At 42.9% G+C, this 13471-nt stretch overlaps 1 protein-coding gene across 6 annotated transcripts in view; it reads left to right on the top strand.

The window, feature by feature from the left end:
* The window catches only part of ATP8A1 (ATPase phospholipid transporting 8A1), a 267308-nt gene that overhangs the window by 29227 nt on the left and 224610 nt on the right, over nucleotides 1-13471 (top strand). For 5 of the 6 annotated variants that reach the window (XM_005300615.5, XM_008170556.4, XM_005300614.4 and 2 more), the window contains exon 1: nucleotides 2680-2941. The exons of the other annotated variant lie outside the window; for it this stretch is intronic. In XM_005300615.5, coding sequence (XP_005300672.1) covers nucleotides 2893-2941 — 49 coding nt within the window. In that variant the 5' untranslated portion in view covers nucleotides 2680-2892. Of the gene's footprint in view, nucleotides 1-2679; nucleotides 2942-13471 lie in introns of those variants that run through there. 6 annotated transcript variants of the gene reach the window in all.

The following is a 13471-nucleotide window of genomic DNA, read 5'->3' on the forward strand; positions in this document are numbered from 1 at the left end:
ATATATCCAACACGAGGTAACTAATGTCTCTCTTGTTTGGAAAACTATCACTTAGTTTTTTAGAAACTCTAAATGACTTTCCCACTGACTGCATTACACCTTCAGCATAATCTCCCAAATTGACGTACACCAAAGGAGTGACTGGGGAAACTCAATATCTAGAGTTCAGCAGATTCAATCTATGCTCTTAAATAATCAGTAGACCATGTAAGTGGAGGCCTTTCGTGGCCATTTGGTTGACCAGCTCCCCATTCATATCCCTTGTGTGGTCTAGAATTCTGTTTCCCTAATAAAATCCTGTAGAGTGCGCTCTGACCCCAGAATGAAGCAAAAAAAGCTTTGAGAAGCTGCAGCATTCTTTCCTGGATCTGCTGCAATAGGAAAAAGGAGTGGAGATATCAAAGAATGAAGGCTGCCTGGTTATCTGAAGACACTTACAGGGGCACAGACCAGGCCTCGCATGCCTATTCCCAAATGACACAAAAGGAACGAGAAAGACAGCAGGCTCTCCCTGAAAATCTTGGAACAGTGTGTGGATCTAGATAAGTACTGGGATTCCTCTGAAGTCATGTTGCAAGTGGACAGGGGTGGTTACAAAACTATTTTTTTAGTGTTGCATACAGTTGACATCCAGACAAACTGTTTTTGTCATTGCATAACCAATTGATGAAACTTGCTTGGCTCACACAGTTTTACAAAATTTGCTTGAGGTATATTTGTTACTAAGGTTAAATAAAACTCATGAAAACTAAAACAATCTCACAGCTCAATTTGGCCTACAGTGGTTGTTCACGGTTTGTTAAAGCTGTGCATGAGATATGTGATTGTATTTTCTTAACAGTAAGACTTCTTATTGCCAGATATCCTCCTCTCTCTTCTAGACAAGAGCATGAATAAAGGGTCACCCAGCAGTCTTTCCTGTGCAGTATGACTGCTGCAGAGTGATAGTGCAAAGAAGCACATTTTCTTCTGGACTGTGGCCAAAACTGCTGCTGGTAGCCTAAAGCGTGTATGCAATTCAGTTATTCCTAAACCAGATTTCCCCTCGTGTAGAACAAAATTCTCCTCTCATGTCACTAGCCATAGGTTAATTCTGAAACAATAGATTAGGGCTAATTGATTTTTCTGGATGGAGAGACTCCAGCCCCATTTAGTTTTTTTGTCTAACTGCTTAGCTACTTATGTAGGTAAAATTAAATTTTACCATAGCTTACCAAAAAAAGACCTTCATTATATCAATTAAGAAACAGACTATTTTATCTCCTAGCTACATAATACTGCTAATCTGGTTTATCTCCTCTCTAGTTAATATGCATAATTACAAGATTAATTACTGGAGGACAAAATTCTGGTCTTTAGTGTGCTGCTTATATTTCCTTCTCCAGGCAGTCAGTACACCCTTTCTTACTGAAATGGATACAAACATCAACAGGCCCCTACTACCACCTTTCCTAAGATATTATATCCCTCCTTTGCCCATCAGTGGGGTGCATTTGCTTTACATCTCTACACCACTCCCTCTGTCTTGCAGTTGTTCAAAGCTAGCATCAAACTAACAGTCTAAAAGTGAAAGTGCTCTCCTGCGGAAACTGCTACTTTAACCTCCTATCAGCCCCCACAGGAGCAGAGCTCAATGTCACTTGGGGCAGGTGTGAGAAGATGGAAGGGGGGGGAGAGGGGAAGTGATGCCTTGAAATATGTGGTTGATACACACGCAAGCATAAATCTTTCTTCCTACCACTGTGATGCTTTTAAAAAATAGCTTAACATTCTTCTTCAGCCTGAACTGCTGCAAAGCATGACCCTTTCTCTACATTTTGACCACCGCCCAGCCTAGCAACGATACTGGGTTAATAATTAATTAATAATGAAAAGTGAGGGAGTTCCTCTTTTAGAAGAGCACGACCCATGCCTGCTCTTTTTAAGTCCCGATGAAACGCCATGTCACACGCAGAAGCTGACCAGGCATTCTGCTCTAACCTGGGAAAATTACCCATAGCTGCCCCGGCTCTGAACACGTTTCAGCTGCACATAGGCGCCCGAAACAGCCCCGTCCAACGTTATGTCAGAAGGGCTGGTTAAAACTTGCAAGCCGCGGTTGTTGGGATGCTGCTGAACAGTTTATCCTCGTCCACACTTGCAATTACCCTCCCGCAACCCCCGTTCAGCACGGGTTCAGCTGCGCAATTCCCCGGGGTGGATCAGGCCTTGGCCCGGAATATGGAAGTGCTGCTGCGGGGCCACCGGTGGGGCCTATGGCGATTTAGGACAGCCCGTGGCACCGAGCTAGTACCATGTTCCTTCCCTGGGGGCCCGGCACCGGGCTCCTGCTGCTCTGGGACTGCGGCCCGAGGGAGAATGTCTGTCCTCGGTGGGACTCTGACCGCAACACAGAGCAGCGCAGCGTTCACCGCTCCCTTCTCGTGTTGGGCAGAGGCCCAAGGCTCGGCACGTTCCATTTCTCCCACCACAGGGGGTGGTGGTGGTGACGGAACGGTCCACAAGTGATCCTTGCCTCTGGAAGGCAGGCCCATGTACCTGTATTATTGGGGTTCGGACCCTGCTCAGCCAGAGTGACATGGAGGCTGAAGTGGACACCTTGTTGGCGACGTGGGGTGGGGAGAAGTTGGTACGTTCCTAGGGGCGGAGGGAGTGAGCAGCGCTCGCGCTGCTACTGTCAGTTGCGAGCAGCAGCAGTCTCGTTAACTGCAGGTTTTCGGGGCTTGCGACCGCAGCGTGAGACAGAGCCCAACAGTCTCCCCTTCCCCTGCCAGGCCCTGCCCGTGCGGGCCCCCCGGCAGAGCTGCACCTGCACGGCTTCGGGGGCGGCCCCAGCGACAGGTGCCGAGCTCGGGCGCAGGCGGCGCGTTCACCCTCTCCGAGCCAGCGACGATGCCCGCGGTGCAGAAAACCGTGTCCGAGATCCGCTCCAGAGCGGAGGGTGAGTGCCACCGCAGCCCCTCGCTGGGCCGGGGACGCCTCCGTTTAGCTGCCTCATTCTCTCCCCTGTATCGGGAGCTGTGCTGCACCGGGGGGACCGCAGAGAGACGAGGCGGAGAATCGCTCCCCCCGGCTGGAGCCCGACTGCGGTTTGTGCCTTGCGCTGGCAATTGAATGGGCTCTGCTCTGCCCACGCCTATCACCGTAGTGTCTGAATGCCCTCTCCACCTGCAAACCTGCCGCCCGTGCTTTGTCTCTTTGTCATCTGCCTCGCTCTCCTCCTTGCCCCTCTGCTGCCCACGCGCCTCATCTTCCCCTGTGCGCCCCCTTTTCACTGCTCTCTCCTGCGTCTGTCTCTCTTACCCCCACGCCTCATGTCTCCCTGCTTCCCCCTCTAGCGCACACCTGGCAGGAGAGCCCTGGGTCAGCTGTCAAAGCCTGCCTCTCCCGCCCCCCAAATCCAGTCTCTCCTGAATACCATTTCTTCACTAAAATGGGAGTTTTTATTATACGTGTTCTGGGTAGTTGGCAAAAAAGTATTTTCATTGTTATTTAGAGCTAGTATTTGTGTAAGTATACAACAGCAGTCATTTCATGTTGCCATCATTGTTTTTGTAGTAGGCTTGGTGCCTGGCTGAATTCTGTAACTTCAGTGCAATATTTTCCTTCTTTGAATTATGAACTTTTCCTTAAAGACTTTTCTTGTTCACCTCACTGGCTTTTGCACAGAGTATGTTGTCTATCCACGTCAATGCTGAGCAACAGGAGATGAATGGGAATGCTGTTATCCTGTTGAAGTTATGACTGATTACCTTGACTTTTTCATTCTTTAAAGCAGGGGTCGGCAACCTTTGAGAAGTGGTGTGCCAAGTCTTCATTAATTTAAGGTTTCGCGTGCCAGTAAAAGGTTTTGCATGCCAGACCGGCTGCGTGCTGAGCGGGGCCGGCAGCTGGGACCCCGGCTGGCAAGGGGCCAGTGGTCGGAACCCCAGGCTCTTCCCACTGCTAGTCTGGGGTTCTGTAATCCAGGCCGGCAGCGGGTTGAGCGGGGCTGGCGGCCGGGACCTTGGTTGGCAGCAGCATGCCACTAAAAATCAGCCCGCGTGCCTCAGGTTGCCGACCCCTGCTTTAAAGGATGGTGCGTGCATTCTGTTTGTTCACACATGGGACACAGGATGCAGTAATTCTTAGTGCATAAATTATGACAGGCATTTATGGCACAATTTGCCTGAACATTGAGGACTGTGTAGATATTGGGCATCTTGCTCAGTTAGGATTCATTAATCACTAGGTTTAAAAGCAACAGAGTCCTGTGGCACCTTATAGACTAACAGATGTATTGGAGCATAAGCTTTCGTGGGTGAATACCCACTTCGTCAGACGCATGACGGTTTAAAAATCCTTTACGCATGATATATTTAAAAATATAATGAACCACTTTATAAAAGCAATATATCACAAGAAAGATGTGCATTTTATTAGGATAAATGTAAAAACTATGTTAATGCAATTAATTTGAGGCTTTACACAAAAATCAAAATTATAATTACTATAGTAATTGTAATTTTGGAGGAAAATTATTATTTAGTATTATATATAGCATTAGAGTTCATGTATTTCTTTCTGGCCAGTGAGACTGAATCATGGTTGCTGCGAAAGTTATAACTTTGAGCAGTAGTAACATTTTATTATTGTAGGTTTGCATTTAATTTATTTGGATATGTTGTAGGATTTCACATTTGAATCAAACTTTTGCATACTATGGGTTGGATTATCCCTAACCCTTAGTTGGCATGGAGGGGAGTAAGAAAGGTTATTAAGGCCCTGCCCTTATTTCCCTGCATGTTTGCGTAAGGCCTGCTCAGATTGCTACTGCTGCAGTAGAGGGCTGGGTTGGGGAAGGGTTGGATAGAGTGGAAACCGGGTCTACTGTCTTAATATGTCTCTCCCTGCCCTAGCAAGTAGATAGGTAGAAGCCTTGGCTATACCGCCTGATTCCTAGTTTCTTTACCTGGCCAGGCACATAAAGAAAGTAGGGAATAAGATGAGCACTGAAAAGGTGTGAAGTAACTTACTCCAATCCAGAGAAAAGAGGAAACAGATGAAGAATTGTGATATACTGAGGCACAATTACTTCCTGGTTTACTCCTGTGGTGGCACAAGGTATGAGATGGGTTTAGTGGTGCAATTTAGCCCTCTTTAACTTTCTAGTACTTATGTTAATTATTTCTATATTTTTATCAAATATGTTAATTTTCATTGACGGCTAAGTACAAGTAGAAAAAATACAGAAAAACATATGTTCTCTAATATCTTTTCACACTATACTTCCTGTTTTTTTTTTAAAAAATGAATAGAGAAATTGACTAGGTTTAGTATCCTTTCATTTTCTTGTTTCAGTGACATAGTGAAACTAATTGTAGAGCCATTTGTACTGGCCTTTAAATATTATTCAAGCTAAATTATTTTCAAATATGGCTTGCTTGGTCAGTGTGGAAAGGGTTGAATCAAATTAGAACCACGTACCAAGCTTAGGTTTCCAAATAATTTTTACAAGCAAGCATTTTACATTATGATAGCATCCATCTACATTTATAAAGAAAACTTTCCAGCAATTCTAGAGTGAGATCCTTACCCTCACTCTGAGGTTCCAGTATGCTAGTGTAAAGGGGCTCTAAAAGCCCCAGCTCCAGCCATAGAAGGATTCCCCAAGGTCAGGCACTGTGGAAGACAGCTGTAAGACTGCCTTCTGAGAGTCCTTATGTAAAAAGGCAAAATTGGAGGGATGAATGCTGCTTGGATATTTCTTTCATTTTAAGTTTCTAAAAATGAGTATTTAAAACTGATCCTAATATAAAAGTATTGCAGATACTATATCACTATGTTATGTGAAAATCTCCTCAGTTAAGCAATGTCCAATGTCTTCAGCTATAGTCTATAGAAACTGACTTGCCATTTGCGTTCAGTAGCAACATGGTAAGTATAAAATAATGGAATGTCGTTTATCTGCCAGTTCTTCATTCAGTCCTTGGAAGAAAAGTGTTCTTGCATGTGTGGTTTTTCCTTTGTTTTGTTTTTGTTATTCCCTGCTCCCTCCTTAAAGGCAAGTGTTGAAATTAGTAATAATATTTGAAGTTATTAATATTGATATGGGAAATCACCAAACACTAATTTAACCATACATTTATTTATTAAATCCAAAGGCCAGAGGGTATCTTATGCAATTGCTCTAAACATGTCTAACAGCTTAACAATAAGCAGTCACTACATCCAATACAATAACTAACAATATTTATAAGCATGTGATCAGTATACTTACAAATAGGCTAAACCCAGAGATGCTTAGACCCATATTGGTCTGCTCCACCGTGGTCAGGCAAGTATTAGCAATAAACCCCTTTAAGAGTTTACTGTTTATACCCTTTAACAAACAAGTGATGTCATTGCCAATTACTAAGTTCAGCTAAAAAAAAATTTGAGACAATTCACCCTTATTTCCAGTCTTAATCCAGATAAGATTCACAGACTCCTTTTTTCCCCCAAGGTCTTTTCTTTCTTATCTTGTTGCCCACCTCCTTGCTTATCAGCAGAACACTGGGAAGGTTTGGGCTTGTTTCTTTTTAGATAGTACTGCACCTTTTTTACTTTATTAGTTACTTTGGGAACTATACATCCTTCCCATACTACAAGTAACACTACTTACTATTCTCACCGCCTTCATTTACTTGCTAATTGGGGCCTTTTCCCTACTGGCCATGAACTATAAAGTGAAAATGTTATTTTCTTAACCAAACTTAGCCTAACTTTATTTTTTTAATTTTATACTAATCCTAGCAAGAATAAAAGCATGCACCTTTTTCTAAGGGTGAAGTATCTCCACTTTTTACCCTGGTTTTTCCAGTGTTGTTTGGATTGCAAAGCAGGGCACTTAGAATTGGGCCAGATCTATTTGGGAACTCATAAGGCTAGATATTGGGGTAGAGTTACTTCTTCTGTCTCCTCTTAGTTTTCCTTTTTTCTTCTTTTTATCCTCTTACATTTTGTCTACCTTAATGCTTAATCTCAGAAAAGATAAACTAAATCCTGAATCCACTCAGTCATTTCTTCAAGTGACCCTGAAATGGAATGTGATGTTCCATTTCAGTCTATCAACAATTTCCAGATTTGCTGTTCTGTTTACAAATAAAAAAATGTTTTGTTTTTTCTTATTTAATTTCCACCTCTTCAAACTGCCCTGACAGTCATATAGGGTTCTTTCTGTTTGATACTTCAGAAACAGACTGCACTTTGGTTAACAGTTCCGTTGATGTGATATCCAGCTCATTGTCCCTTAACTTGATGTCTCTGTAGTAGTAACTGGAATAATAAGTAGTAAAAATGTGTTAATCTGAAAAGGAAATAACTATTATTATGAATATAAAGGGAAAATAATTTTAAATAAAAAGGTGCCATTTTTGCATGATCAGTTTTCAGACTAGAACTACACTTTGGAATTTGCTACCAGTTTTTTTTCAGTGCACATGACTGCACTTCTTTGTGGCAAATGATTTTTCTTTCAGCTGAGGCATGTAAGGATGGGCATGGGGGGGAAACCTTTGTTTAAAAACTCATCATTCATCTCTGATTAAATTTGCTTTGGCTATATATTTAGCTGATCTAGAGAATAAGAGTGATGCTTCTTGAAAAAATTTCTCTCTCCCCTCAGACTAGCAGACTCTACTATTGCAGCATCACAACTCCCACTGTGAGTGTGAAAATTACAATGTTCTCCCTTCTCACAGACAACAGGAGGTTAGCATCACTACTAAACTAAGCTTCAGAATATTTTGTTACTTAGGGGCATGTCTACATGTACAGTTCTGCAGCTGTACAGATGCAGCTGCACCGCTGAAGCATGTCTGGTGAAGACACTCTGTGCCGATGGAAGAGAGCTTGTTATACCAATAGAAGAAAAACCAGCAGGACTTTAAGAGATTTTTGTACTGGGTGAAACTGTTGGATTTTAAAGTGTGGGGACTAATTATGGGGGGAGGGGTCACTGTTACTTGGGGGAATCACTGTTAGTACCCTTTTTAATGTCCCTCCACGCTCTCCCATTGGCATAATAAAACCACCTCCGCGAACAGCAGAAGCTATGTTGGTGGGAAAAGCTCTCCCACTGACACAGCGCTGTGTACACAAGCACTTATGTCGCTCAGAGGGGTGGTTTATTCACACCCCTGAGTGACACAGATTATGCTGACATAGGCTGTATATAGACATAGCATTAGCTAAATGCAAAGAAGAGACAGTTTTTCATTCATCCATACTCTCCCACGGTGCTGAATTTCTTTTCTGATAGCTTATTGGTGTTCAGATGAAATAGGAAGTAGGTTGCCTTAATATTACATAGACATCTGTTTCACTATTATAACTCAAACTTTAATAAGGAGTTTTGCAATATTTCTTTTTGCAGGGGAGGATATGAGGTGATGGGTCACCTACTTCTGTGTTGTTTGGTTGCTTTTTAATCTGTACTGTTCATCAACCAATTTTCCCTGGAACAATTGACTCTTCACTTTTAATCGTATATTTGTTTAATGTTTCCTCACAGATTAGTTGAGTGTAAATCGTTTCAGTTTTACATTTGTTTCACTTCCGTAATTTAATTCTTGCAGAGATTTTTGTAATGGTGTTTGTGCAAATGTGTGGTTTTTTTTTGTAGAGGGAGAGAGGGGTGTACAAGGCATGGTCAAAGAAAGTTTAATCTAGCTTCCAGGGAGCCTTTTTCATTTGGGGACTTGTGAGAAGTAGAGGGCAAACCATTTTCTTTACCCCTGTAGTCTATTAAATGTATGAATAAGACTTCCTTGATTTCAAAACATTAGGTACTTTTAGTAAAGGATTATTTTATTATGAGAATTTTCTCCCATTCCTAAAATTACGTTTTCTTTGTGTTTGTGACTTCAGTACTGGGCAAACTGATTGACAATTTTGTTCTTTACTATAGTTTCAGACATATAGATGAACATAATTTGTTGGGGAAGAGTCAGCATGGTTTTTGTAAAGGGAAATCATGCCTCACCAATCTACTAGAATTCTTTGAGGAGGTCAACAAGCATGTGGATATAGTGTACTTAAATTTTCAGAAAGCCTTTGCAAAGGTCCCTCACCAAAGGCTCTTAAGCAAAGTAAGTTGTCATGGGATAAGAGGGAAGGTCCTCTCATGGACTGGTAACTGGTTAAAAGATAGGAAACAAAGGGTAGGAATAAGTGGTCAGTTTTCAAAATGGAAGGAAGTAAGTAGTGGTGTCCCCCAGGGGTCTGTACTGGGACCAGTCCTATTCAACATATTCATAAATGATCTGAAAAAAGGGGTAAACAGTGAAGTGGCAAAATTTGCAGAAGATACAAAACTGCTTAAGATAATTAAGTCCCAGGCAGACTGTGAACAGCTACAGAAGGATCTCTCAAAATCGGGTGACTGGACAACAAAATGGCTGATGAAATTCCATGTTGATAAATGCAAAGTAATGGACATTGGAAAACATAATCCTAACAATACATATAAAATGATGGGGTCTGTCACAGGGTCCTCACAGGTTTCCTCCTTCTTGCCCTGTGCTTAGGCTGGTAAAATAAGAGTTCTCACGCCTTCTTCCGGTGTTTCACCCTTTGTGCTTTATTTTACAGTGCCACCGTGTAGTCCCCTTTATCCCCCAACAGTTATCCCCTTTCTAACCTGTTCCAGGGTCTCTTGGCCCTTGAGGCTCCCTTCCTGTGGTGAGGAGACAGAGCTGTAGCCTCCTGTCCCCTCCCAGGCTAGCCTCCTAACTAAGTTTTGTTCAGGGCTTTTATAGCCCTCCTAGCCTTCAGCCCAGCTGTCGCTGCTTAGCTCAGTCTATTGCAGTGAGCCAGCCCTCATTAGGGCCTGCAGCTGGCTTCCCTACTGGCTGCTTTGAGCCTCTACCCCTGGCCTCTCTGCCCGAAAGCAGGGCTTAGCCAGCATTTTAGCAGGGCATTCAAGGGGTTTTACTCCACCCTGCCACAGGGTCTAAATTAGCTGTTACCACTCAAGAAAGAGATCTTGGAGTCATTGTGGATAGTTCTCTGAAAACATCCACTCAATGTGCAGCGGCAGTCAAAAAAGTGAACAGAACGTTGGGAATCGTTAAGAAAGGGATAGATACTAAGACAGAAAATATCATTGCTTCTCTATAAATCCATGGTACACCCACATCTTGAATACTGCATGCAGATTTGGTCGCCCTATCTCAAAAAAGATATGTGGAATTGGAAGAGGTTCAGAAAAGGGACACAAAAATGATTAGGGATATGGAGCCGGGATATACCCGGCTGCTATATGAGGAGAGATTAATAAGACTGGGACTTTTCAGCTTGGAAAAGAGACTAAGGATATGATAGAGGTCTATAAAATCATAACTGATGTGGAAAAAGTAAATAAGGAAGTGTTATTTTGCTTCTCATAACACAAGAACTAGGGGTCACCAAATGAAATTAATAGGCAGCAGGTTTAAAACAAACAAAAGGAAGTATTTTTTCACACAATGCACAGTCAACCTGTGGAACTCCTTGCTAGAGGATGTTGTGAAAGCCAAGATTATAACAGGGTTCAATAAAGAACTAGATAAATTCATGAAGGATAGATCCATCAGTGGCTATTAGCCAGGATGGGCAGGGATGGTGTCCCTAGCATCTGTTTGCCAGAAGCTGGAAATGGGCGACAGGGGATGGATCACTTGGTGATTACCAGTTCTGTCCATTCCCTCTGGGGCACCTGGCATTGGCCATTATCGGAAGACCGGATACTGGGCTAGATGGACCTTTGGTCTGACCCAGTATGGCCGTTCTTATATTGTTGATATTTGAGACTGACAGGCTTTTGATTATTTTACAATGAATTATAAATTTATTTGGAAATTGATTAGTAGACTGGCTTCCTATGACATTAAGTAGATTTTTATGATCCTATCATGAAAAAGGCACTTTGAAAGTGTCAAGTATCAGAGGGGTAGCCATGTTAGTCTGGATCTGTAAAAAGCAACAGAGAGTCCTGTGGCACCTTTAAGAACATGCGTCTGACAAAGTGGGTATTCACCCACAAAAGCTTATGCTCCAATACATCTGTTAGTCTTAAAGGTGCCACAGGACTCTCTGTTACTTAGAAAGTGGTTTACTTTTTAGCAAAATAATTGAGAGTGACAAATGCATGTCCTAGTTCATCTCAGTTTAAGATCTGTCCATAATACACAATTGTGGCAATGTGAGACAAGTTTCATGCCATGGTGGACTGTATGCCAAACTCTTAAGTAAGTTTAATCATCTGAATTGTGCTTTCACAGCTTTTTGAATTATTGACTTATGAAAAACCTGGTCTTTCTTGAGTTGGCCAAGCATTGATGTATCATGTGCATTTAGAGACTCTGATCTTGCAAGGTCCACCTACACATAGCTGATTGAAGGACCTAGCCTTAGAATGTTAAGAACATCAGATTTGTAGTCCTAGAACAAACCAATAGTCAATATTTAGGTATCCTGTCTCTGCATTGAATACTGACAGATTCTTCAAAGAAATGTGTAATTTCCCATGGTGCATCCGTTTATGCAGTACTGAACCAGGGAGGAGAAACTTCTTTCCAGACCTTTGCTGACTAGTTTATGCTGTATCATAATACCTTGTGTTAGCTTATGGGCTGTATCATAAGCATTGTTAACCTTTATAATTTTTACCATAAATATTGAAATTTGTAGATGCTGCTATGGAACCATACCGTCAAACTTAAGGCTGCAATTAGGTTCCATTACAAGTCCTATTTTAGACCCTTTATAATTATGGCTATGAAAACTAGTTTTGCCTGAAAACTGCTAGATTTTCTGTGAAGGGAAAGGAAAACTTGTGTGGAAGTTTGACGAAAATTGGTTGTGTGTGTGTATAAAACAGCTGAGTGATGCTCTAAGGCAGACCGCAAGCCAAGTACAGACTGCCAGATGCTTTTGAATGGACTCTGAAATCTTTTTATTTACTTACTATTTTCATTATTGTTGTTATTTGTTTATTATTTTCTCTGGAGTCTGGACCTTGAGATACCTTTGACCAAGAAATTTGCACCTTGACAAAAAATAGACTAACCCGTTGTAAGGTGAGAGAGTGACAAGAAGTTTTGTGGTGAATTCCTGGGAATAAATTTTGTGAGAAGAAACCTGGGTAAGGATATAAGGGGGATTGAATGTAGTCTACCTTGGCCTTCCATTACTTATGTTATATTTTTAAATCTGCAGAATAAAAAAGAAATCTCAGGAAGGTGGTAGATAAGTTTCATAAAAATCCCAGTGTGTACACAATGTGAAGACCTCCCATTCAGTGATCTAGTTGCCCTGTAGCCCAGGGGTTCTCAACCTTTTTCTTTCTGAGGCCTGCCTAAATGCTATAAAAATTCCATGGCTCACCTGTGCCTATAAAAGCCTGGGCCAGCATTAGGGGGTAGCCAGCAGGGCAGTTGTTTGGGGCCCTGTACCACAGGGGGCCCCACGAAGCTAAATTGCTCAGGCTTTCGCTTCAACCCCAGGTAGCGGGGCTTGGGGCCCCAGGCTTCAGTCCTGCACGGTGGGGCTTCGGCTTCCTGCCCTGGGCCCCAGTGAGTCTAATGCCAGCCTTGCTTGGATGACCCCCTGAAACCTGCTTGCAGTGCCCTGGGCCCGGTTGAGAACTGCTGCTCTAGCTGCATCCAGGCCTATAGTTGACCATCTATATGACAAAGAACATAGATCACAGAAGTTTAGGGTTGGAAGAGACCTCAGGAGGTCGTCTAGTCAAACCCCCCTCGCCCCCAAAGCAGGATGAACCCCATCTAAATAATCCCAGCCAGGGCTTTACCAAGCTGGGCCTTAAAAACCTCTAAGGATGGAGATTCCACCACCTCCCTAGATACCCATTCCAGTGCTTCACCACGCTCCTAATGAAATAGTTTTTCCAACCTAGAGCTCCCCCACTGCAACTTGAGACTATTGCTCCTTGTTCTGTCATCTGCCACCACTGAGAAGAGCCTAGCTCCATCCTCTTTGGAATCCCCCTTCAGGTAGTTGAAGGCTACTATCAAATCCCCCCTCACTCTTCTCTTCCGCAGACTAAATAACCTCAGTTCCCTTAGCCTTTCTTCATAAGTCATGTGCCCCACTCTAGCAGAGTGCTGGTGCAAAAGCATCTAATTAACCCCTGTCCAGTCAGCTCCAATCATGGGAAACAGATTGGGGCTAATGGAAAAGGCCTGATGCTGGCCTGAGGATTGGCAACACCTGCTGGCCTGACAAGCCAAGGGCTATAAAGGCTGGGAGGGAGCCAAAAGGCTGGGGACCAGCCGAAGAGAAATCAATCAGGGAGGGAACTAGAGGCTTCCTAGCTGGAGGTTGACTCTCCCTGTAAAAGAGGTTGAATAATCCTGTAAAGCTTGTAAATAGATGGACACTGGTGGTGGGATAACTGTAAGTAAATAAAGACACGGGTGTTGCACAATCCTGAAGTCTCTGACCCTTA

This window comes from Chrysemys picta, chromosome 5, assembly GCF_011386835.1.
Source record: "Chrysemys picta bellii isolate R12L10 chromosome 5, ASM1138683v2, whole genome shotgun sequence".
Classification (NCBI taxonomy): Eukaryota; Metazoa; Chordata; order Testudines; family Emydidae; genus Chrysemys; species Chrysemys picta.